We start from the raw sequence: 21833 nt of genomic DNA, 5'->3' as shown, positions 1-21833 counted from the left end.
CTTCTTTCTCTCCTCTTCCGAGCATTGCGGTATGACTACTGATCTTTCTTGCTTTTTACCAAGTGGCTTCGATCATAGAACATAAAAAGGGACTTACAGGTACAGTACCGTAATTTCTATCAGTTTATCCGCTTTGAAACTGTACCAGCGTGAATCAAAAAGAAAAAATTCGAAATTATCGAGTGATATTCAACAGAAAAGAGTCATGCTTCATATGTGCTTGAAAGATATTCGAAATCAATTTGCAGGAATCCGATTATGCCTATCTGTGTTTGCGGGGCATCAATTTATTTTCACTGTATGATCCTTCAAATATGAGGTACAAATGTGGGGGACCTATCCGATTCTTTCAATAACACCTCAAAGAACATCCGTTCATGTCGAATTAATCTGAACTATTCGAAAACATTTAGAGTTCCTGATATAAACCTGTTTGCCTTGGCATTCGAAATTAACAAAGAACAGGGCATTGTGCTTGATCTGGATTGAATCTTTCTCGGAAAGAATAGGGATTTAATCTTGCTCATATCGGAAGAGTCAATCTGATTCAGAATGAAAGATTCAACTAAGAATCATGATCAGGATAAGCGAAAAAGTCAAGTCAACGCTAACACCACTAGTGAGATGGAAAAAGCTATAAAAGGACTATAACTTGGGGACCCAAGGGGACTTCCCCTTTCCCCATCTCACAAGCAATACAGTTGAGCTTTGTGGCTATACAACTGAGAATATCTAGAGTTTTATCTCCAAATACATCGATCTGATAAGATTCAATCAATAATTCACCATGTCTACTCTACCAACACTTGAAAGACAACAAACCGACTCGTCTGAATGGACTACAGATGCCGAGAAAGGTGATGTCAAACATATCGATCACGCAGCTGTCAATGTACCTCAAACCATCAGTGAAGATGATGAAGGGCCCAATGTCGGTTTAGCAGCTTATGAACAATCCAAATCTATGGGTGAAATTGTAAGTTTGATTAGCTCTTAGCATCAGCTCTCATCATTCTTGATCATTACTTGCCTGCGACTGAAACTGACTATATTTTATGGTACACAGACACCTGAACAAAATAAACGAATCAGAGTCAGAATCGATTTACTCTTATTACCTCTTTTCTTGATTACTCAAACTTTGCAATATTTAGATAAAACTGCATTGAATTATGCTAAAGTTTTCGGTATGGAAAAAGCTATGGGTATGAAAGGTAATCAATATTCACTTGGTGCTGCTATTTTCTATATGTAAGTGTTTTATTTCTCCCTTTGTGGAGAGCTAGATATATTCATGCTAAACTCCCTTGTTAACCCGTAGTGGATACATGGTTGCTCAACCAGGATGGTCTTATGCCTTAGGTAGATTACACGCAGGAAAAGTATTAGGTGCATCAGCATTCATTTGGGGTTTCACTGTATTAGTTATGGTTTGGTCAAAAAACTTTACCCATGTTATGGTAACTAGATTCTTTTTAGGTGTATTTGAAGCTGCTGTTACACCAGGTTTATCATTAATGACTGGTTGGTGGTATAAACGTGATGAAATTCCTTTAAGACAAACCATTTGGTATTCTGCTGTTGGTTGGGGAGGTATGATTGGTTCTTTGATGGCTGCTGGTATTTCAAAGGTGAGTCAACTTAGAGAAACTCGACCATAATAAACAGGAATACTTGACTAATTTAGTGATCTCATACCTTCTCTAGATGGACGATCACCCAACACCAAGATGGAAATTGATTTTCTACATCCTCGGTTCAATCACAATGGCTCTTGGTATCTGTTTATACTTCTTCCTTGCTGATGGACCAAGTACAGCCAAATGGATCAAAAAAGAAGATAGACCAGCTGCTGTCAACAGAGTTGCCCAATCTGGTGTCGGTTTGAAAACCACCAACTTTAACTGGACTCACGGTTTCCAAGCTTTAAAAGATCCTAAAACGTGAGTTTCTGCGGTTTGAGCTTCACCACAAATCGGTTCCTCATCGATTCCATGCTGAACTTGATGTTCTCTTCTCTAGTTGGTTCTTGTCAATTGCAATGTTCGGTTCATCAGTACCCAATGGTGTACTTACCAATTTCTCCGGTACCATTATCAAAGGATTAGGATATTCAACCTTCAATGCAGCATTATTAGATTGTGCAGGTAGATCATTACAAGTTATTTCATTATTGATCGCTGGTTTAGTTGCAACAAGATGGGCAAACACAAGATTACTAATGATGACAATTGGTAACTTGATCTGTGTCATGGGTACAGCAATGATGTCTTTCTTACCTTTCACCAAACATTATACTTGGGCTAGACTTATCGGTTTCTGGTTGGTAAAGTGAGTATTTGTATTCATATCTGTACAATACCCTAGTATGATTTCGAGCTAATATGATATTCCTTACTATTATTATTATCATCACAGCACCCAATCAATCGGTTTCACCATCGGTTTAGTTATGGTCTCTTCAAACATCGGTGCTTACTCTAAAAGAGTTGTAACTTCATCTTGTATCTTCGTAGCTTACTGTGTTGGTAACATTGGTAAGTCTCATCTAATACCCAATTCCTTAAAGCTCTAATCAAGTTTAGACATACTGACATGTATTATTGAATATAGTTGGTCCTTTGACCGCTTTAGAGAGTGAAGCACCAAGATACCAAACTGCCGCTTATTGTATGATGGCTGGTTACATTCTTAAAACTATCTGTCATGGTTGTCTTTGGGTTTACGTGAGTGTCAAATCGATACAAAGTTGGAAGGTTGAATCGAGGAGGCTGATCTTAAGTTTCTTATAACGAAACAGATGTGGAGAGATAACAAAGTTAGAGATAAGAAATACGGTCCCGCCGATCCTGTAGCTGCCGCTGATAACGGTATGAAAGGTATGAGTGAAAATGAAAACATCCATTTCAGGTAAGTTAGCGATACGCTTATATGACCAAACATTCTAAATAAAATGAGGCTTACCATTTCTTTCTTCTTTTCCTACCTTAGATACGTCTTATAAGATGTACAATTACCTAAGAGCGCACACACAAAACACATAGTCGTCTAAAGTTTAGGCTTATTTGTCGAAGAGAAAAGAGTCAGTTTGGATGGAAAAAAATCGTTTGTTGAGGTCTTGGCGTATGCGCCTTCAGTACCATTGTATCATGTCGGAACATTCGTCTGTAAGAGTAAAGAAGGTATCCATATCCTTTTTTCTTCAATAAAGTAGATACAGTAACCAATGTCGAATGTTAAAGCCTTTCTAGTTATTGTATACATTTGCATGAATTAACTCCTTTATTGTTTTCCATTTTTCGAGCAGTCGAGCAGCTGGGTCTTGGATCACATAACCCAATATTCTGTTTCATGAATGTACACCATGCTCACAAAGTTACAAGAGGACAGATTTGTTCTATTATCTATGTTTCTATGAGTCTAAGCTTTTGTAAATATCCAATCATTCCGATCGATTTTTCTATTGATCCACCAGTACAAAGTAGCAGGACCAGGCCAATGTGTCTAGCAAATTACAAGAAGTTAGCATTGTCAGTATGAAGCATATTGTAGAGTACCCATAGATTTGCAGTAAATATTCAGTCGATAGAGAAAGTGTGTACGTGTAAATAGACTGTGTATACGAAAGATGATTTGACACAAGGTGGTATATATGGGAGACGACTTAAATGTACAACTTACAAAAACTCTGCCTTTCCCTCCGTCAGCATGGAACCAACTTTCCTTGTCGTTCCAAACGGTTTTACTGATCCCGTCATCGATCCACCTATAGTCGATTGCAAATTTAGACTGTTAGAGCGATGGATAATGGGTCTTGATCCTTGTATCGAGACTTACTGATTGTAATTCTCAGTAGCTTTTGCATTAACTTCGATTACTGCATCACCTTCTGTGAGTGATTGAGAAAGCATCGAAGCTATATAAGTTGCTTGTGTTTCAAGTTGGAACAACGCACTGACTACGATCATATCCATGTTGAGCATCTACCTATTGATGATCGCATTACGATGAGATAGTACTCACAGTGTCCAGGTGTACTATTATTGCCTTGTAAGCTGAAGAAGTTTGGGAAACCAGGTATAGCGATCTATGTATGAGGGATTGTTAGCATTCTATTCTAACAGCATCTGTAGCTACTCGGAAGATGGATCTATACTCACACCGTGATAATATCTCAGATGATCCTTCTTCCCTCTCATCATATTGCCATCTCTGCCTTCTCTTTCTAGACTAGCAGCCTGTTTTTCAGTGTCTACCATTAGCATTTTCCATAACGTCACGGTTATTCTGTTTGCACAAGAATAGAAAGATAACTAACAGTATCAAAACCTGTGGCTAGAACAATATAATCCGCTTGATATTTCTTTCCTGTAATGATCGTGATCAGCGGGAAGGAGTTTTCGATTATAAATAATACAAATCAGACTCACCATTTTCAATTGAAATTCCGTCAGAATCAACGACAACCACTAGGATTATCGATAAAAAGAAAAAACTTATCAGTTGATATATCCAATACACATTCTACATCTCGAGCACAGTTCGACATACGGGTATCGATTTTGGTACCAAAAGCCTATAAATCGTTTTAGTCAGCCGTCAATTATACCCCACCCATGGAGAGACTGGCTTACCTCCTGCACCTGATTCTCTTTCATATATCTATTGGAAACTATCTTTTAGCATTTCAAGATCGTTGTCTCCGATTTATATTAGATCATACGACTGACTGTGACATCCTCTATACCTTTCTTCTGCAAAGCCAAAGCTAGAGATATTCCACCAAATTTGTCCAATAACGATGTTTATCAGCTTCAGGACGATGGTGTAAATCAAATTTAAGCTTACCCAGCTCCGATAATAGCTATTCTAGGATGCTTTGACATGGCGATAAAAGCCGTATCTTTGTTATATTCAACGTGGGATATCGAAAACAATTCTTGGGCTTCTTCCAGGTTGCCGTCCTTATATACTATCGAAACATAGAATAGTGAAATTCGATTTCTTCCGAGGAGTTTCTCTCGGTATGCTATTCATAGATCATAACAGACTGTATGTCTGGCGATGGGTGATTGTATTCTTCGCTTGAGATTGTCGGTCATGCGGCTGTGTGATCGAAAATGGGATATTAAGGGTGGAGTTCCTGTTGAAACAGTTGCAAGCGATACTAAAGCGAGGCGGACCTGTATACACAAGCTATGCTGCCGGGATGGCTGAGAGAATGGAACAGAAGATAGACGGCAGAGAGCATAGTCCGCGCATATCGCTGAAAGCGATAGACAGTTGCACAAAGACGTTGTTAAGGTGTAACAAGACCGCTTCAATTTGTTGTTTCAAATGAATGATAACGGCCGACGACTTATTCAGGCACGGAAGCCGAAGGGGAATGTTTCCGAAGGAGAGAAGAGACAACTTGATCGACATTCGATTTGAGAGAGCATCGTAGGATATCAATCTGCATAAAGGCCGTACAACCCATGAAGTTTATGCACAGATCACTCAGGGGAAGAGGAAGAGGTTCGCCGAGAATGAATACCATCGATTCACAAGTCTTTTGCCTATCTAAATACGAAACCTGGGTAAACTGGATCTTTACTATCTATATAATAACTATGTTTACCTAATAAATGAGCTAAACCTGAAACTCTGACTATACAAGATGGAAACCCATTATTTTTGTCTTCAGTCTTTTCATCTATTATCACATTTTCTATATTACATTCAAAAGTAGTATTTAAAATTGAATGATTAATTAATTTTTGATCCTTTTGTAATTTACCTTTTGAGTAAAGTAATGAAGTTATTGCTGCTGAACTTGAACCTGTAGGTGATCTATCTAATTCACCATCAGCAAATATAACAACATTTCTATGTACTATTGTCGTTGTCTTCTCATCATCTTGAGATGGTAGCTCTTCATAAAATGCTACACCATACAATTCTAATTCTTGATGATATCCTTCTCCAGTAGATCTTTCAAGTAAAATCGATTTGATTTCTCTACCTAAATTAATATAAAAATCATGCTTTGAAGGTTCAACTTTCAAATCTTTATCTATTTGGTTTATATCTAAATATGCATATAACGCTCCACCCCATGAAGTATCCAATGTCAATTCTTTATTTCCTAAACTTTCGACTTTTATCTTGATATCTTTGGAAACTTGATAACTTGGTACATTCAGGAAATCTATTTTTTCGATTCTATTATCTTTCTTGTGTACTTGAGCTATAACTCTACCGGAAGGAACGTCTATAACCACATCAACTGGACCATTTTCAGGTGAATCGACTAATCCTTTATTGATTGCCCAAGCACCTAAAGCTATAGTACCATGACCACAAGCAGTTGAAAATCCATCTTTATGAAAGAATAAACAACCGAAATGTGCTTTATCATCATTTGGTGGTACAATAAACCCTCCATACATATCTGGATGTCCATTCGGTTCATGGCATAACCCTCTACGTAGAACATCTAATGGATGATCTTTCTGTTTTACAATATTCATCCGTCTTTCCATTACCGTATTTCCATTTGTCAAACAATGTTCAGGTAGTTTAGGTACTATTCGAAATGGTTCTCCAGCTGTATGGTATTCATCTGTATCTAGCCAATACGACGAGATGTTCTGGTAGGAATTGGTCATTTTCAGCAGAATGTGAATCGTACTAGTTGGAATCGAGCAAATAGACTGGAGCTGAAGAGCGAGATGGTTCTTGATTAGATGTTAGATGCAAAGCAAAGACTGGTGAAGTAAGGTTATATCTTGAGATGTTCTTCTTATAACTGAATATATCCAAGAGTCAGATAGCCTTGGAATACCGCGGGCGATACTGAAACGTAGATTGCCGGAGTTAGCCGATAGCCAGCTGTACTAGATAACGTAACCTGTTTCGCTGTTGACACATTATGCGATGAAAATCCCAAATGAGAGGATTGGAGAGATACTGACAACCCAGACCGAGCAATAGCACATCGAGTACATATCTACACAAGAGGGGAAGCCTTGATATACGCACGTGTTTATGCTAAGTACATTCATGCAATTACATCGATACAACCCAAATTATCTATTTAATTCTGCACCCGAACGGTCTAATATTCGTTCTTCTTTAATACAATCTTATAACCATTAAGAGAGTTCAAATCTGTCTTTTTTTGCCAGCACCACCTATTCCAATGATAGTCTGTAGCCTGTGGACCTGTCTCCCAAAGTACACCACCCTCCAAACTTGGCATAGCCTCTATCAATCTTTTGATAATAGCTTTTTTTCCTAGCTTTCTTTAATCCAATTTGATACCCATTTACATTCTTTAACCTTTCTTGACGGTACTCTAATAAACGATCTTCGTAATCGTAACCTGGTTCTCCAGCCAAAGGTGTAGCTTCACCTCCTTCAGCTATGAGGTCAACGGTTATATCCCAATCTATGAATTTCAGTGATGAAGGGGGTTTGGTTTTTTCCAGAGTCTCATCCTACAAATATCATAATATACTCCAAGATCAGCAAACACGATTCACCTCTAGTATAGCCACTCAAGGGCGATAGGACATAGTGGTTATTGATGAGACTTACTAGTGATAATCGCAAAGCGAACCAACTTTCTTCAAAATCTAACATTTCAAATTTCCATTGATTTTCTGATCTAATCCATTTACAAGAAATTTGCATTCCGGTTTGCTTATATTGTACATCTTTCAGTTGCATCTTCTTGTTGGTCCTTTCCCTTTTCTCATATTCACTTCTTTCACATCTTAAATCTTCTAATTCCGGAAACAATTCACTAACCATTTGAATCATTCTAATGAAGTCGTCACCATCATATTCTTCATCTTCGTGTAATTCATACGGGAAAGAGACATATAACACTTTTAATGGTATATAATCCCTTCGAAATTTCTTACACCATATTTCGGATAATTTCTTAATGTATCTATATGAATCTCGTCTATCATTTCGGTCTAACTCTTCTTCTGATGTTGATGTAGCGATAGGCTCTAAATCAAATGACATTTTAAGATATTTTAGATTTGGTATTGAGCCGAATAAGACTTCTAATATTTTATCTGTACATCTTTGACACAACACGTCTACTAGCTGGTAGTCCAGGAATGTTACTTTCCCCAAAATTTCCAAGTCCAATAAAGGATTGACAATATTGAAAATCGAATACCTTCAATTCTCTTAAATTAGATAATGAATTTGAAAAATGTCACAAATGCTGTATATCCTGCCTGCATATCATCACAAGGTTTATCTGTACCTATTTCGTATTCTAGTCGACTGAATGGCAAAGAAATTGAATCAGTCATTGCTGATTACAACGCAAATTCAGATTTTATACTTACGCTATTGATTTCAATTTATCACCTCAAAGGGTCAAACATCTATCAAATTGGTTTTGATTCTTCAAAACAAGATCAAGATTGCGCAATGAACAGATTTTATTGAGTGTTCGACATGTTGAGCCAAGATTTAAAAGGGATCTATTGTGTTTAAAGTTTATATCATCATTCCTATTTTCCCATGCTTGGTTGAAAGAAGGTAGCGGTATATTGTCCTCTCCGTTAACTTGAATAGCTATCAGTCGGATGATATTGTCGTCCAGATCAAGAAATGTTGTGGACATGGTGTGATATCTGTGAGCTGGATATCCTGCTTAGTCAAAAGTAGAAGTAGAAGGGAAGTAAGACGAGAGATAAGGAATTGGGGTTGCAAGATATCACTTGTTTCGGGAATCTGACCGTGATCAAACACCCGGTCCGAGCAAACCTGAAACTGATTACGTCATCTCGCTCGCTCACAACTTTGTGGCCATCTAGCACTTCAGCCTATGATGGTATGATGGGTTGTCTGACCCGCTGCTATGGATGACAAGCAAATTCGATCGAAAGATGACCTCTAGGGCACTCAGAGCGCAGAAGAGCTGTCTTCTGTGAGTACTATCTATACAAAGGAAGGATTATGTATTTCACTCTCAGAAAAGGACTTGACGGTTCTCAAGTGGAAAGTCAAAACACCTATAAAAAATGATGGAGACGGTACGAGTAGGGAGAAATCCCTCTTGAATAACTAATTCTTGTCTTTGTTGTCTATTTTCGTCAACATCGAAAAATCATTGGTTGGACTTTTATACAGACGTACCTTATCTACCCTTACCATGTTTTCTTCATCATCAGCCGAAACCGGCCCCAACTTATCTCAAATACTGAACTCGGGAGATGTGGAATTATCTAATTTGGTGCAACCTTTGAGAAAAACTGTCACCTTCGCTAATACGCAAGACCATGAATTAGATAGAATCATTTTCAATCAAAATGGTAATGATAGTGATACTGATTTCCGTAATTCTCTTAACGTGTCCCAACTAGGAAGTAGAATTGTAGACGGCAGTAATCCGATTTTGACTATTCCTACGGTAAGTACTGTATCTATATATCATCATGAACTCGATTCTTTGCCTTGTTAAGAGTGACTTTCTGCTAATCTGAGGTTCTACGATGTTGATCATACATCATGTTAGCTTCACGGTGAATGGAGTTTACAAAATGGTGCATACCATCAGAATACAACTCGGACAAGAATTGCTGATAAGACATCTGACTCTAACTCATCAAGATACAAGTATATTACTAATCCAGAAAACGCTGAATTACATACTCGAAATGAATATAGAAATAAACTAGTTGAATGGAAACATATCATCTCAAATCATGAATCTATACTTAAAAAAGAAAGAAAGAAGACAGGAATACCAAGATATGTATCGAAGATTCAAAAATCACCATTCGGATATTTGACGAGGACATTTGATTTTGCCGATAAACATTTGGATAACTTCTTGGATAAGCGTACTGAGTATGATGATATTGAAAATACAGAATTTTCTGAAAGTGATTTACAATTATCCAAAACAGAATTGGAAAATACAATGAATTATTTATATTCAAATTCAATGACTTCTGTAGTAACGAATACCTCTAAAATGGTTCAACAATTCCAAAATTCGCAAAGGGATTTATATGGTAATAATGATAATTACACTAAAATAACAAATGAATTGTGGGATAAAACTATGACTGAAGCTCTTAAAAAACATTTTGATGATACTTTAGATAATCATATCTCAAAAATGAGTTCAAAGCTTCCCATTGATGAGGACGATAAACATAGGTTAAGGAAACAAAGGGAAAAATTGAAAGATATAGATAACGGTTTACAAAATGGTAAAATTACTGTTCAAGGTGTCAAAGATTCAATTAGATGTACTTGGAGATCAGAATCAACTGTACCAGAAGGTATACCAGGTATCAAAAAACCCAAAGTAAGGAAACCAGATGATACGAAGAGAATTATAGCTGAAACTTGCTGGACTTGGAAAGATGGTGATGTCAAATTTGATGGTAATGTCGAATCTGATGATGATGTCGATTCGACTGGAGAAATCTAGTTGTGATTGGGTATAAACTCCTTCGTTACATTTCATGCATTGCTGTTCTGCCGATCTTCGAATCATACGAATTTTTCTAATCTAGACCGAAGTTCTTCAATCGTCTTCGTCCGAGCCTTCATCGGAATCTTGAATATACCGACCTTCTTGCGCATCTGAACTTGTCATCCAGGAAGTCGCGAAACCCTCGACAAATGGATTCATTACCACTTCGTAGAGTCCATCCGCTTTTTTCTCTCTGTAGAAAGTATATTTCGACCACGGTTTGATAGAATAACCCCATTCATACGGTGTATGCCACATAACGCACTCGTCTAAGCTTGGCATTCCATCCATAAGGACCCGCACCGCGACCCGCGTTCCATCTGAAAAAATTTTACGCATGTCCAGATCTTTGTATTGTATAGCAAGTTGTCCATTTTGTCTCTTATGTGCTTCATAACCAGACCTGGCCCACATTCTATCAGGCATGTTGATATAGGGTGATTTCTCCTCCTTGAACAAACTAAAGACTATTGAAGCATCTAACGTGCACAATTTACGGAACCCACCCATAATCGTACGTCGGAAATAAACCTTGAGAATAAGCAGCCCGTATCAGCTATATGTTGTAGGCGCTAGTTCTTGGGATCGCAGAGCTCTATAAGATGGACTCACCCATGAATTGTAAGATTCCTCATCGTTCCAGTCCTCCCTCGACTCCGGGTTTATAAGTTCCTTAACTTCGGTAGTACCGTTCCAGAATAGTGACCAGTTGTCCCCATTAGGCCAAGGTGTGACTTTGCCTACCAATGATGGGAGATTGTACCTGTCACCACGTTCACACCCATCATCACAGCTGCTTATGCATAAATCTTCGATTTCAGGAAAAATTGAGGCAATTGTCTGTAATTCCTCTTCATAGTTGTCTTTATCGTTGATCCTATAACATAATGTCCTAAGTGGATGACCGGTAGTAGCAAGATACCTCTCATGCCAAGTATCAGACCTTATCGATAGATGTAGAAGATCTACCGGAGCATGTCACTTTGAGATGCAATAGTTTGGGTGAAGCGGGTATAAATATTCTTGGTACGTAATTAGAGCAATCTCAGCATTTGACTTGTATTGATAAAGATTTCAACTCCGGTAAGAATTCGAACACCGGCAGATTGATATTTTTAGGTGCTAAGGAGTGTTTAATTGGCCCGTAGCACAAGCACAAAGGGGTATCTAAGATAATCAATTCTTCAAGAGAGGTGAATCGAGAAAGGAATACCATAAACATTGACCACATCGATATCATATAGAGGTCAATTGCCTCTGAATCCGGTCTATGATCCTTGAGGAGTGTCTTGTCATTCGAGCGCAAGTTAAGAGTCATTCGCCTTTAGGAATAAATACCATCAGTTTTATATTCAAGGGATTTCAGGGTATGATCATTGGGATCCAGCTAAGCATACCTAACACCTTTGACTATATTTGCCGGAGCCTTCGTTAGCCATTTTTGAAACTGTGACTGAGAGCGTATACTCAATGTCAGACCTTCCAGCGGACAGACAGCTCTTATTCTTCTACATGTATTTTTAAATCTTTGTATATATCTGTTTTCGACAAAACCTGTCTCTAAAGAAAAATCCGCCCAATGCGGAGTGAATGAAGCAAGGGGAGTTACTGTATCATCATTTACCCAATTAGCAATTTCTTGAAGAGTCTCGTTGCTGAGGGAGAGTAGGTTTGCTGGCATATTGATAGAAACGGATGAAATATGATACAGAATTGAAAACAGGTAAAAGAAGTAAATTTCAATTTGTCCAAAATAATTTTGGTTAGCGCTGATAAATGAATAGGTAATATATATTGGATCTCATCGTCGTTACTTTATCTTTCTCTCGTTGCGAAAATGACTTGAAGGCCTTTGCTCCTGCTACTCATAGATTCTCATCGCTTCCTAGTCCCACATCTGTGAGGTTGACTCTTGCAAAATGCCAACTTCTTTCCTTCATTTGACTGATGAGATCATTCAGCGTATCGCCTACTTCGCAAATCCCGACAACCAACTACCTGTCCCATCATTTGGACCACATTGGGAAGATTTTGCAAGCGATATACTAAGCAAGACAAGTAAAAGCTTACATGCATTAAGATCCACTTGCAAAAGAGTTAGAAGTATCTGTAAGCTGTCAGGACTGCATGTGGTGATCGATAATTGGGAGAAAGTACAAAATTTACTGGTGGACGTTCCAAAAGTGCACTTGAAAGCAGTCAGGTGAGCATGAGACTTTTGTAATCTACCTCTAACAAGACAGCCTCACCACTATCACCTTGCATCCTCTCGAGTCGATCTTGAAGCTGACTCTTGCTTTGTTCCAGGCGAATGCGCATCAGCATTTCCGGTAGACAAAATGACGTTATACCCGCTTGGTCCAGCTTTACCACCTTGTTGACCCAAATGTCATCTTTAGAAGAATTGATTATAGGCAATCTGCCCTTTTGTATGCACAACCACAGACATGGACTAGAGAAACTCCAAATTCCCCCATATCGCATCTTTCCTGCACTCAAGTCTATGTCTATAAATCCAACTTGCATCAGCTGCGCCAGTATATCACCTCGAATATTGCTGAAGGTGATCAACAGCTCCTGGTGTCAATACAATCGTCAAGAAAGCATGCCACTCAAAACTCTATACGTCAAATTGATGTCTTTTGACACCGCATATAACCTTTACAAAGATCACCGAGCTGCATGCCGTATCTGGCCGACTTTGGAAGACCTCAAAATTGGTAGATTCAATGATCGCGAAGGTGATAGAAGGAAGAATGATCTCGAAGGAAACTTAGATTTTACTGCGGAAAAATACGATGGAGACAGTGAGTAGACTTTTTGGTTTTACAACTTGGATGCACCCCGAACCGAGGAGGACGAGATGGACACTCAGGATATAGTGAGTGACTTTTCATGAGTTGTCACATAATCTAGAACGAGAAAATTTAGCGTTTATGGGCCTAATCGATCCGATATGGGAGAGTAGCTGATGAATATGTGCTTATAAAAGGGGGAATTTGTGGAATGGCTTGAATTTCCCAAAACGATAAAAGAGTTTGACATAGGTATGCAGATAGCTCTTACAACTCTACCACCTTCTAAATATAGTCCAGGCGTGGACCAAACACGCGAATCATACGCGGATATGCTTAAGCTGGAATCGAAACTTGAATCAGGAATGTCTCAAGATGCTTATCTACTTGAAATCAAAAGTGCAGTTTTTCAAGCTACGGAAGAGCTTATATATCATCTACCTGCGTTAGAAAGAGGCTATTTGTGGGAATATGTGAATACCGGTTGGCGAAACGACTGGTATAGGTGGACTTGGTCAAGAGTAATAGATGAGAACAGCGGATATGCAAAAGAAGTTGACTCAGTCCCTGAATTCTATCTTCAGGAGTCCTTGCGATATAGAAGTGGAATATAATGGAGATTTGAATTCGATATACTGCATATGTATACAGTTGTACATCACAAATACCTTGTACTCCACCCGTTCCTCCATGGCTTGCATCACAATGTTTTACTCAAAAATGAAGCATAGTAAATCTTGCCTATGTGCATATCTGATTTCAGGTCCATATAAACGGTATGTGCACCTATGTATAGTTCTCGTACGGTGAATGGTGTGGTTAAGTTACCTAAATAAACAAATAAACTGCTAAAACTTGCTGATTTCCCGTGCGATATTATTCTTGTCTGTCAACACCTATCACTTCTTCTATAGTATGCAACATTTCGGTATCAAAACATGCCGATCACCTTCCTTGACTTGACTGATGAGATCATTCAGCTTGTTGGTCATTTTGTGAATCCAGATAACAGTCTACCTATACCGTCATTTACTCCGCATTGGGAAAATTGTGCTACTGTAATCAATCCCCATATATCTAAAGACCTGATAGCCTTTCGAGAAACATGTACGGGAATTAGAACTATATGTAAACTAGAAGGACTTCATCTTGAGACAGGCTATTGGACCGAGGTACAAGCATACTTGATCAATGATAGATGGAACAATCACTTGAAAGCTGTCAGGTAAGCCTCCAAAATTTCCCATTTTGTTATGTTCAATTTCGAAGTTTGGCTTGCTATATCAAAGTACATTCAGTGACATGCCAAATTGAACATTGTAGCAGAGCAAGAATATCAATATCGAGCTTAAAGGATGAAACCGATGTCGTATCATGCTGGATGGCATTCACCTCGTTATTAATGAAAATGCCTAATTTAGAGGAATTGATCTCAGATGAGGTACCGTTCTGCGTACATTCGGCAGCAGTTTGGACAACAGAAGAGCTTCGACTTCCACCTTGGCCAATATTGAACAATCTCACTTCCCTATCTATCCATCCCATATGTCACAAATGTGCAAGTATAATACCATTACTCATCATTCCAGCTGCACTTAAGCTGCAACATCTGCGTCACGGTGTTGTCAAACCTGATAAGGACAACATGATAGCCGATTCCCGCGATACATCAGAGGACCTGTTTAGACATATAAAAAATGCATGGTGCAAAAGACAATCTAAATCTGAAATGCCCCTCAAAACCCTTCATTTAGGCTCACCTTCTAGAAAGGTATCATTTGATATACTGTACATAATGAGATCAGAGACTTATGTCGAACCTGGCCATCGTTAGAAAACCTTCATGTGAATCGGTTCGATTATAATACCTCACAACACGAAGGAGATTGGATCAACCAAACACGAGGTTTCAGAATGTATGAAGGACAGGGTACTATCAAAGTGGTCTGTTATACATTTGTAAGTTATGAAGTCATAAAGTTTTATCAATTTTCTCGATATTCATTTTGTGTGAGGTACCAACAGACTGATCATTTATTTATTTTTAGCCAGAAACATGCGAATCACTTGAACTTCCAAAAACATTAAAAGAGTCTTATTTACATTAGCCCATAGAAGTTGAAGACATATGGAGACCGCCTCGTACTAGTTCTGATCCGGGTGAGGACGTACAGATGGAAGCCTTGGATGAATGGCCTAGACTTGCAGATGGGCGGAAGATGAACATATCGGAGTGTGAAGTAATCATCAAGGAAGCTATAGAAGCTGCTGCTGGACAATTACTCGGATCATAGCCATTATTGGAAAGAGGGTATTTTTGGGAGGAAAGACAACCTGGGTCAACAGAAGATCATTATAGGTGGACCTGGGGAAAAAACTAAGGATATCAACGGGGAAATCGGAATTTCTATTTGTGACATGCTCCAATATTATAGCATAGAATTTTTCACTTGTCGACCAGGCGGCTTTCCTATTGCAAGGCAATATCGTACTTGCTGCTTTCCATACAGATCCAATAATCAGATTTACATATTCCAGCCTTCCCAACCTGCCTCGTCAAGCTCCAGAGCATCATCGCCATCTTCGTCGTCTTCTTCATTCTCAACATCCTCGTCATCACCATCTTCATCTATCTGCATATCGGTTTCCATGTCCATACCCATGCCAAAGCCCACTGCCATTCCAGCATATGCACCACTACCCATACCCACCATTCGTGGAGCTTGTAGTTTATTGAAAGTTTGTGATGAAACAAATTCTCTTGACATCATATAAGGTGATTCACGTAATTTAGGAATTGATACACCATTTACAATGATTTTATGCCATTTCCAAAGATACCAATCTTTCTTAGATAATTCTGTACCTTTTTCCCAAAAGGTTCCTTCTTCCAATGAAGGTACTGTATTGATCATAATTTGAGCAGCTACTTTCATAGCTTCTTTCAATTTTACTTCGTAATTACCTGTTAAATCACGTTGAGTTTCGCAAGAGGTCGACAATTGATTGGATAGAAGGAAAGATGAGAATGTTTCAGTATTTGAAGGGATTGAATAAGTTGGTCGTTTTTCGGGTATCTCAATGAGAAGAACTGGATCAAGAATCCTGATCGATGGTGATAACCCTAATGAAAGTAGCAAATCTTGCTGAAGATGGAGAAAGATAAAAGGTGTTAGCGATCCCCATTGTAGTGGTATAGATGGAATCTAGATAAACGCACCAGAGATTGTTTAGAATCACCTTCTCCCTCTGATTTGCCGCTTTCAAAGTGCCATTCACCTTGAATGAGCTGTCCATTCAACTTGATACCGCATCTGAGATCCTCTCTAATGGGAATTTCGAATCGAGTTATTTTCAATTCTTCTAGATTTGGTAATGCGTCGCAGATTCTTCGAATAATTGACTTGAATTGATCAGGTGTATCATTTTCAGGCTTAGGTGAATAACGTAGATATAAAGTTTTCAGTTTCATTCCATCTTCTCCGTTATATTTAGACCAATTATCAGTGAGATTTTGTATTTTTAGAAAAGGATCTAATGAATCTGACCATGGACCTGGACCTAAAACATTCAAATCTGGTAAACCAAATAAACTGAATTTCAAATGTTCCAAATTTTTCATAGCAGGGACTAGGACTTTAGGAACTTGTTCAGCACATATTGGACAAATGATTTCAACTGAAAAAGATGTCAATTTGGGTAAAAATGAGTATAAAGGTAATCTGAATTCTTTACTACCATTTGAATTTGAAGTAGAATTGGGACCGTCGAATTCCATACCTTGTGGACGATGATAACATGAGTTCATTGTTGAGTTACATATAATTAGTTCTTCTAGGTTATCGAATCGACTTAGGAATGTAGTAAGGGTTGAATACATCATGACCGAGTTACTATCCATGTTGGGCGGTATAGAAAGCTTGATACGTCTACAAGTTAAAGTTTTTATTAGTTACAGCTACCTCAACTTTCAGAAAGCTGGGAGCGGGCATGAAGAATGATCAGATTATATTTACCTAACGCCCTTTTCAGCTTCCCTAGGTGCATTGCACATCCACTTTAAAACCTTTGACCATTGTGTCGCATCAATATGCAATCCCTCTAATCTACTTGAGTTGTGGATCCTTTTGCAAGTACTTCTAAAAGCCAATAAATCCCTCGCAACTTTGCTATTGATGTCAGATTTGAAATTTTGCCAGTGAGGACCATACGAAGGTAAAGGTATATAAGTATCTCTGTTAGTATATTGACTGATCAATCGGATATTATCATCCTCTAAATCGAGTAATGACACCATGATGATTGTCCCTTGTAAGTTATGTTCGAGACAGAAGAGCGGAAAGATTTGTGAATTCATTATTGGTCATAATCTACTACTCAAAAAATCCGTTCGTACCCAGCTGTTGTACTTTTTTGGTCCAAGTTTAATCATTGGTAGATGTCCTTTGTTCACCTTTATAACTGACATGAAAGGAGAAGTGGTGAAAGGAGGATTAAAAGTTTTATGCAGCTGTTTCAGTTATCTACTTAGCTTGGGATTCTCCTCATTTCGTCCATCAACAACAGACATATTGGCTGTCGGGCGCATTGGTATGCTGTACTTCAAACACTTCTATCTCGACTAAATTGTTGTCATCTGTAGATAAATGATACAGATACTACCGCAATTTGAGTATGGTGGCTATATAAAGTTCTAAGTCGACTTTGTATGTTATGCAGTAGACAATAGGTGATGCCAAATATAGACACTAAGACCCAAATTAACCAATCGGGACTAATAGATGTATATATAATGCTACACATTACTTACATGATCGAATCGTCATGGAGAAATCGGTTTTCATGATGTTCTTCTGTCCAAGAATAGTCGGAAGTGCCTGAATCGGACTGTTTGTCTTATCGGATGGAACCAAACAAATCGGAAATTTAATGTTCGAAAGATAAAAAATGAGATGGCTCATTGGTAAGAGTTAGCGACATTAGATTCAATCTTGAACATGACCAGCCATTTTGACAATCTTCGCAGTAATCTTGGAAGTATATACTTGACCTTTATCTACGGTGCGACTATCGGTCTGGAGGACCATCTCAGTGTTCAATAAACCCTAAGTCCATGCAGTTAGAGAAAGGAAAGGTTGAGCCTATTCCAGGTTAGAATGAAAGATCGTTTCCATCCAATGAACGATATACCTTCGCTGCGTACCACAGAGAAGCCATCTTCCCTAGTAATCTAATATTCTGACCATATTCACCCTACACGATCCTTCTTTACTTACATACACACACGTCACAGAACAACGCCTCTATAGACATCGGATGCCTAGGATACCATTCAAGGCTTAATGTCCATCCCTGACATTATCGATTGATTTAGCGGTATTCAGTTGCAGTAGCACGACACTACAGTGTGATGCTGCGTACAACTCTAGACTAGTATCTTACACTACTCTGTGAACATTACATTCATCGAAATCATATCGCAAGATTGGAAGTAAAAGTCAATTCATCATTTGTACTTTTTTTACAACCTCATTTTTCACCATCTCAACCCCATTCTTCTCTTTTTTATCGTTAACCTCCTCACCATCCATTCTTCCGATTCGACTGTGATTGACTATTATACCGACCCATACCTGGGTATCACATTCGCTCTGACGCAAGCAGGAATATAGACAGTAGACCTGTCTGAACATAGGAGACTACAAGACTGGCTCTTGTAGAAACGAGAAAGATTGAACAACTCTACTTAACTATAATCATAAGCTCTGGAAAGCTTTAATTCTATAATCAATCAGAGATTGGATAAGGATAGAACAGTATAGGATCAACTCGCAAAATGGTACATCCACTCACTAAACCATCTTCCTCATTTCTTCTCGCCTTATCATTCCTTCTTTATTCACCTTCTACAACTTCAGCACAATATCATCAACACCGAAATTTACCTAAAAATCCAAAAGGCAATCACCCTCATCCTCATTTAGATGAAAGGTTATTACCTATAACAGCAACTACAACCATAGTAGTTCAAAAAACAGCTACTCATACAGTTTGGGTTCAACCTACTGAACAAGTCCCAGTTGTTGTTCCTGGTTTAGGTGGAAATGACAATGATGGCAATTCAGGAGGGTTATCTTCAACTTCAGCTTCCGGCCAAGCTAGTAGTTCCATTTCTTCAGAATCAGCTGCTTCTACCGCGGTGACGACTTCTCATTCCAATTCAGCTTCAGCAGCTCCTACATCTGTATCTGGATCGGTAATTGATACTCAAGCAGCTTCATCCTCATCTTCATTCAATTACATATCCGACTCTCCTTCCGCATCATTTACATCTTCTTTAGCTTCTTCAACGATAGACGCCAGCTCGTCTCATTCATTCTCATCATCAATCTATCCCTCCTCTTCACATGCTCATTCAATATCAGCTTCAATAACAGAATCAGTTTCAGCTTCGGCTTCAGCTTCAATAACAGGATCAAGTCATGAAAGTAGTATAACGGATGCTGGATATACATCTTCCGCTTCCACTTCAGCATCAGTATCTTCAAGTCAAAAATCAGGATCGAAATCGGCTTCGACATCGTTGAGCTCTTCTTCTACCAAAGGATCGAGCTCCTCGTCGACTAGTATCTCCGGTTCTTCTGCATCTTTGACAGCCTCAGAAACTTCACCTATTACAGCTAGCGAAACTGCTTCTTCAACTGCAAGTGAAACCATTTCTTTGACAGCTAGTGAAACCGCTTCTATCACCCTTAATGGTACAGAAGTCAGAACATCATCATCCCACCATTCTTCCTTAACAGCTTCTTCAACTTCATTGCCTAATATAACTTCAGCCGTAACATCCGATATTGCTTCTGCTACTGCTACTCTATCACTGTCTGATAGTACTTCTTTCGAACCCACCGCTACTACTTCACTTAACATTTCAGCTACCGCTTCAATAACTGCTTCAGTCTCACTTTCGGTCTCAGCGTCTGCTTCTGCATCTGCATCTGCTTCAGCTTCAGCTTCTTCTTCATCAAATGGATCAACTACATTGAAACCATTAGGATCAACATTGATGAATGCTTATTATCCAGATTGGGCAGCATATCATTTATCACCTGAACAAGTTGATTGGAATAGATTTGATGTTGTAGATTTTGCTTTCGCGTTACCTACTTCAGATAATAATTTACAATTCACACAAGATGATTCAGTTGATTTATTGAATAGATTAGTCAAAGTCGCACATGAAAATGGAAAACGTGTAAAATTGTCTATAGGTGGTTGGACAGGTTCACAATACTTTTCAACAATTTGTGGTAATTCCAATTCACGATCTGAATTTGTATCAAATATTTTGAAAGCGTATAATCTATATAACTTAGATGGTATTGATATTGATTGGGAATATCCTGGTACAACAGGTGCGGATGGTAATGCTATCTCATCGAATGATTCAGCAAATTTCTTATTATTCTTACAAGAATTGAGAGCTGCCCTCCCATCAGGAGCTTTAATTAGTACAGCAACTCAAGTTTGGCCATTCGCAGGTTCAAATGGTCAACCAATGTCAGACGTTTCAGAATTCGCTAAAGTAATAGATTGGATCTTAATCATGAATTACGATATCTGGGGATGTAAGTGAAACTTTTCCTAACCTGAACCATGGCTCCTCAGATGTAATTGTATACTGATAGAATCATCATGTTCCCTCTTACCTAGCTTCATCAACTCCCGGACCCAACGCACCTTTATCTGATGCCTGCGGAAACTCAACGCAACCTTTAGCTAATGCTTATGCAGCTGTATCATCTTGGACAAGTGCCGGTATGCCAGCCAACCAAATCACTTTAGGTGTTCCAGCGTAAGTAGACCGAATGAACCTCTCCCATCGATTTCTGACCTATGATTGCTAATTCCATTATTTGCAAACACAGTTATGGATACCTTCAAATGTCATCAGTAAATTCACTTAAACAACGTAAACGATCTTCATTCCCCTTACCACCCCACAAGCAATCTAACAAACTCCAAGCTAGAGCTTCAAATGTCACTATCTACAACGATTGGGGAGGCTCATCAGATGGTCAAATCATGTTTGAAACCTTGATCTCTCAAGGTGCTTTGACTTTGAGTAATGGTGAATATGTTGGTGCAGGTGGTTTTACTAGATATTGGGATAGTTGTTCAAGTACTGTAAGTTTCCATTTACTCTGATTTTATCTCTCGAAAAGGGGAGGAGTTGAGGTCTGAAGCTGACCATTTGTGTGTAATTGATAGCCATGGATCAAATCTGAATCATCAGGTCAAGTCATAACGTATGACGATACTCAATCAATGAACTTGAAAGGTCAATTTGCTGCTCAAGTTGGTTTAAGAGGTTGTAATGTATTTTCAATAGATGGTGATTGGACTGGATCTTCTTGGCCATTGACAGATTCTGTTAGATCTGGTTTGGGATTATAAAATCTCTGGGTTTGAATTAAGCGTAGGACATATATATTTTCGATATACGGGTTCATAGCGAAAAACGTCGCAACAGTTCTCAT

At 38.5% G+C, this 21833-nt stretch overlaps 10 protein-coding genes across 10 annotated transcripts; 5 read left to right on the top strand and 5 right to left on the bottom strand.

Moving 5' to 3' along the window:
* Positions 1–787: 787 nt before the first annotated feature.
* L201_006724 (uncharacterized protein) lies at positions 788–2914 on the top strand (the record flags this gene model as incomplete). Its single annotated transcript, XM_066222442.1, has 8 exons — positions 788–976; positions 1067–1251; positions 1322–1631; positions 1708–1943; positions 2023–2331; positions 2419–2537; positions 2614–2726; positions 2801–2914. 8 exons carry the CDS (start codon positions 788–790, stop codon positions 2912–2914), a joined length of 1575 nt encoding a protein of 524 aa, XP_066078539.1.
* Positions 2915–3420: 506 nt separating this feature from the next.
* Positions 3421–4886, bottom strand: L201_006723 (uncharacterized protein; the record flags this gene model as incomplete). The annotated part of the gene is made up of 10 exons (XM_066222441.1): positions 3421–3504; positions 3682–3766; positions 3838–3958; positions 4024–4087; positions 4161–4238; positions 4319–4368; positions 4431–4469; positions 4552–4576; positions 4635–4662; positions 4849–4886. The coding sequence occupies 10 exons, from the start codon at positions 4884–4886 to the stop codon at positions 3421–3423; spliced, it is 612 nt and encodes a 203-aa protein (XP_066078538.1).
* Positions 4887–5558: 672 nt separating this feature from the next.
* L201_006722 (uncharacterized protein) lies at positions 5559–6650 on the bottom strand (the record flags this gene model as incomplete). Its single annotated transcript, XM_066222440.1, has 1 exon — positions 5559–6650. One exon carries the CDS (start codon positions 6648–6650, stop codon positions 5559–5561), a length of 1092 nt encoding a protein of 363 aa, XP_066078537.1.
* A 525-nt stretch (positions 6651–7175) lies between these two features.
* On the bottom strand, positions 7176–8019 carry L201_006721 (uncharacterized protein; the record flags this gene model as incomplete). Its single annotated transcript, XM_066222439.1, has 2 exons — positions 7176–7481; positions 7582–8019. 2 exons carry the CDS (start codon positions 8017–8019, stop codon positions 7176–7178), a joined length of 744 nt encoding a protein of 247 aa, XP_066078536.1.
* Positions 8020–9166: 1147 nt separating this feature from the next.
* On the top strand, positions 9167–10456 carry L201_006720 (uncharacterized protein; the record flags this gene model as incomplete). Its single annotated transcript, XM_066222438.1, has 2 exons — positions 9167–9424; positions 9530–10456. 2 exons carry the CDS (start codon positions 9167–9169, stop codon positions 10454–10456), a joined length of 1185 nt encoding a protein of 394 aa, XP_066078535.1.
* Positions 10457–10552: 96 nt separating this feature from the next.
* Positions 10553–10927, bottom strand: L201_006719 (uncharacterized protein; the record flags this gene model as incomplete). Its single annotated transcript, XM_066222437.1, has 1 exon — positions 10553–10927. The coding sequence occupies one exon, from the start codon at positions 10925–10927 to the stop codon at positions 10553–10555; it is 375 nt and encodes a 124-aa protein (XP_066078534.1).
* A 1493-nt stretch (positions 10928–12420) lies between these two features.
* On the top strand, positions 12421–12882 carry L201_006718 (uncharacterized protein; the record flags this gene model as incomplete). The annotated part of the gene is made up of 2 exons (XM_066222436.1): positions 12421–12610; positions 12809–12882. 2 exons carry the CDS (start codon positions 12421–12423, stop codon positions 12880–12882), a joined length of 264 nt encoding a protein of 87 aa, XP_066078533.1.
* A 1352-nt stretch (positions 12883–14234) lies between these two features.
* Positions 14235–15130, top strand: L201_006717 (uncharacterized protein; the record flags this gene model as incomplete). Its single annotated transcript, XM_066222435.1, has 2 exons — positions 14235–14521; positions 14620–15130. 2 exons carry the CDS (start codon positions 14235–14237, stop codon positions 15128–15130), a joined length of 798 nt encoding a protein of 265 aa, XP_066078532.1.
* Positions 15131–15821: 691 nt separating this feature from the next.
* L201_006716 (uncharacterized protein) lies at positions 15822–17593 on the bottom strand (the record flags this gene model as incomplete). The annotated part of the gene is made up of 3 exons (XM_066222434.1): positions 15822–16442; positions 16517–17225; positions 17313–17593. 3 exons carry the CDS (start codon positions 17591–17593, stop codon positions 15822–15824), a joined length of 1611 nt encoding a protein of 536 aa, XP_066078531.1.
* Positions 17594–19132: 1539 nt separating this feature from the next.
* On the top strand, positions 19133–21750 carry L201_006715 (uncharacterized protein; the record flags this gene model as incomplete). Its single annotated transcript, XM_066222433.1, has 4 exons — positions 19133–20921; positions 21007–21148; positions 21222–21480; positions 21565–21750. The coding sequence occupies 4 exons, from the start codon at positions 19133–19135 to the stop codon at positions 21748–21750; spliced, it is 2376 nt and encodes a 791-aa protein (XP_066078530.1).
* Between the last annotated feature and the right edge of the window lie 83 nt (positions 21751–21833).

This window comes from Kwoniella dendrophila, chromosome 9 (assembly GCF_036810415.1).
Source record: "Kwoniella dendrophila CBS 6074 chromosome 9, complete sequence".
In the NCBI taxonomy this organism is placed as follows: domain Eukaryota; kingdom Fungi; phylum Basidiomycota; class Tremellomycetes; order Tremellales; family Cryptococcaceae; genus Kwoniella; species Kwoniella dendrophila.
This window is presented reverse-complemented; position numbering and strand designations above follow the sequence as displayed.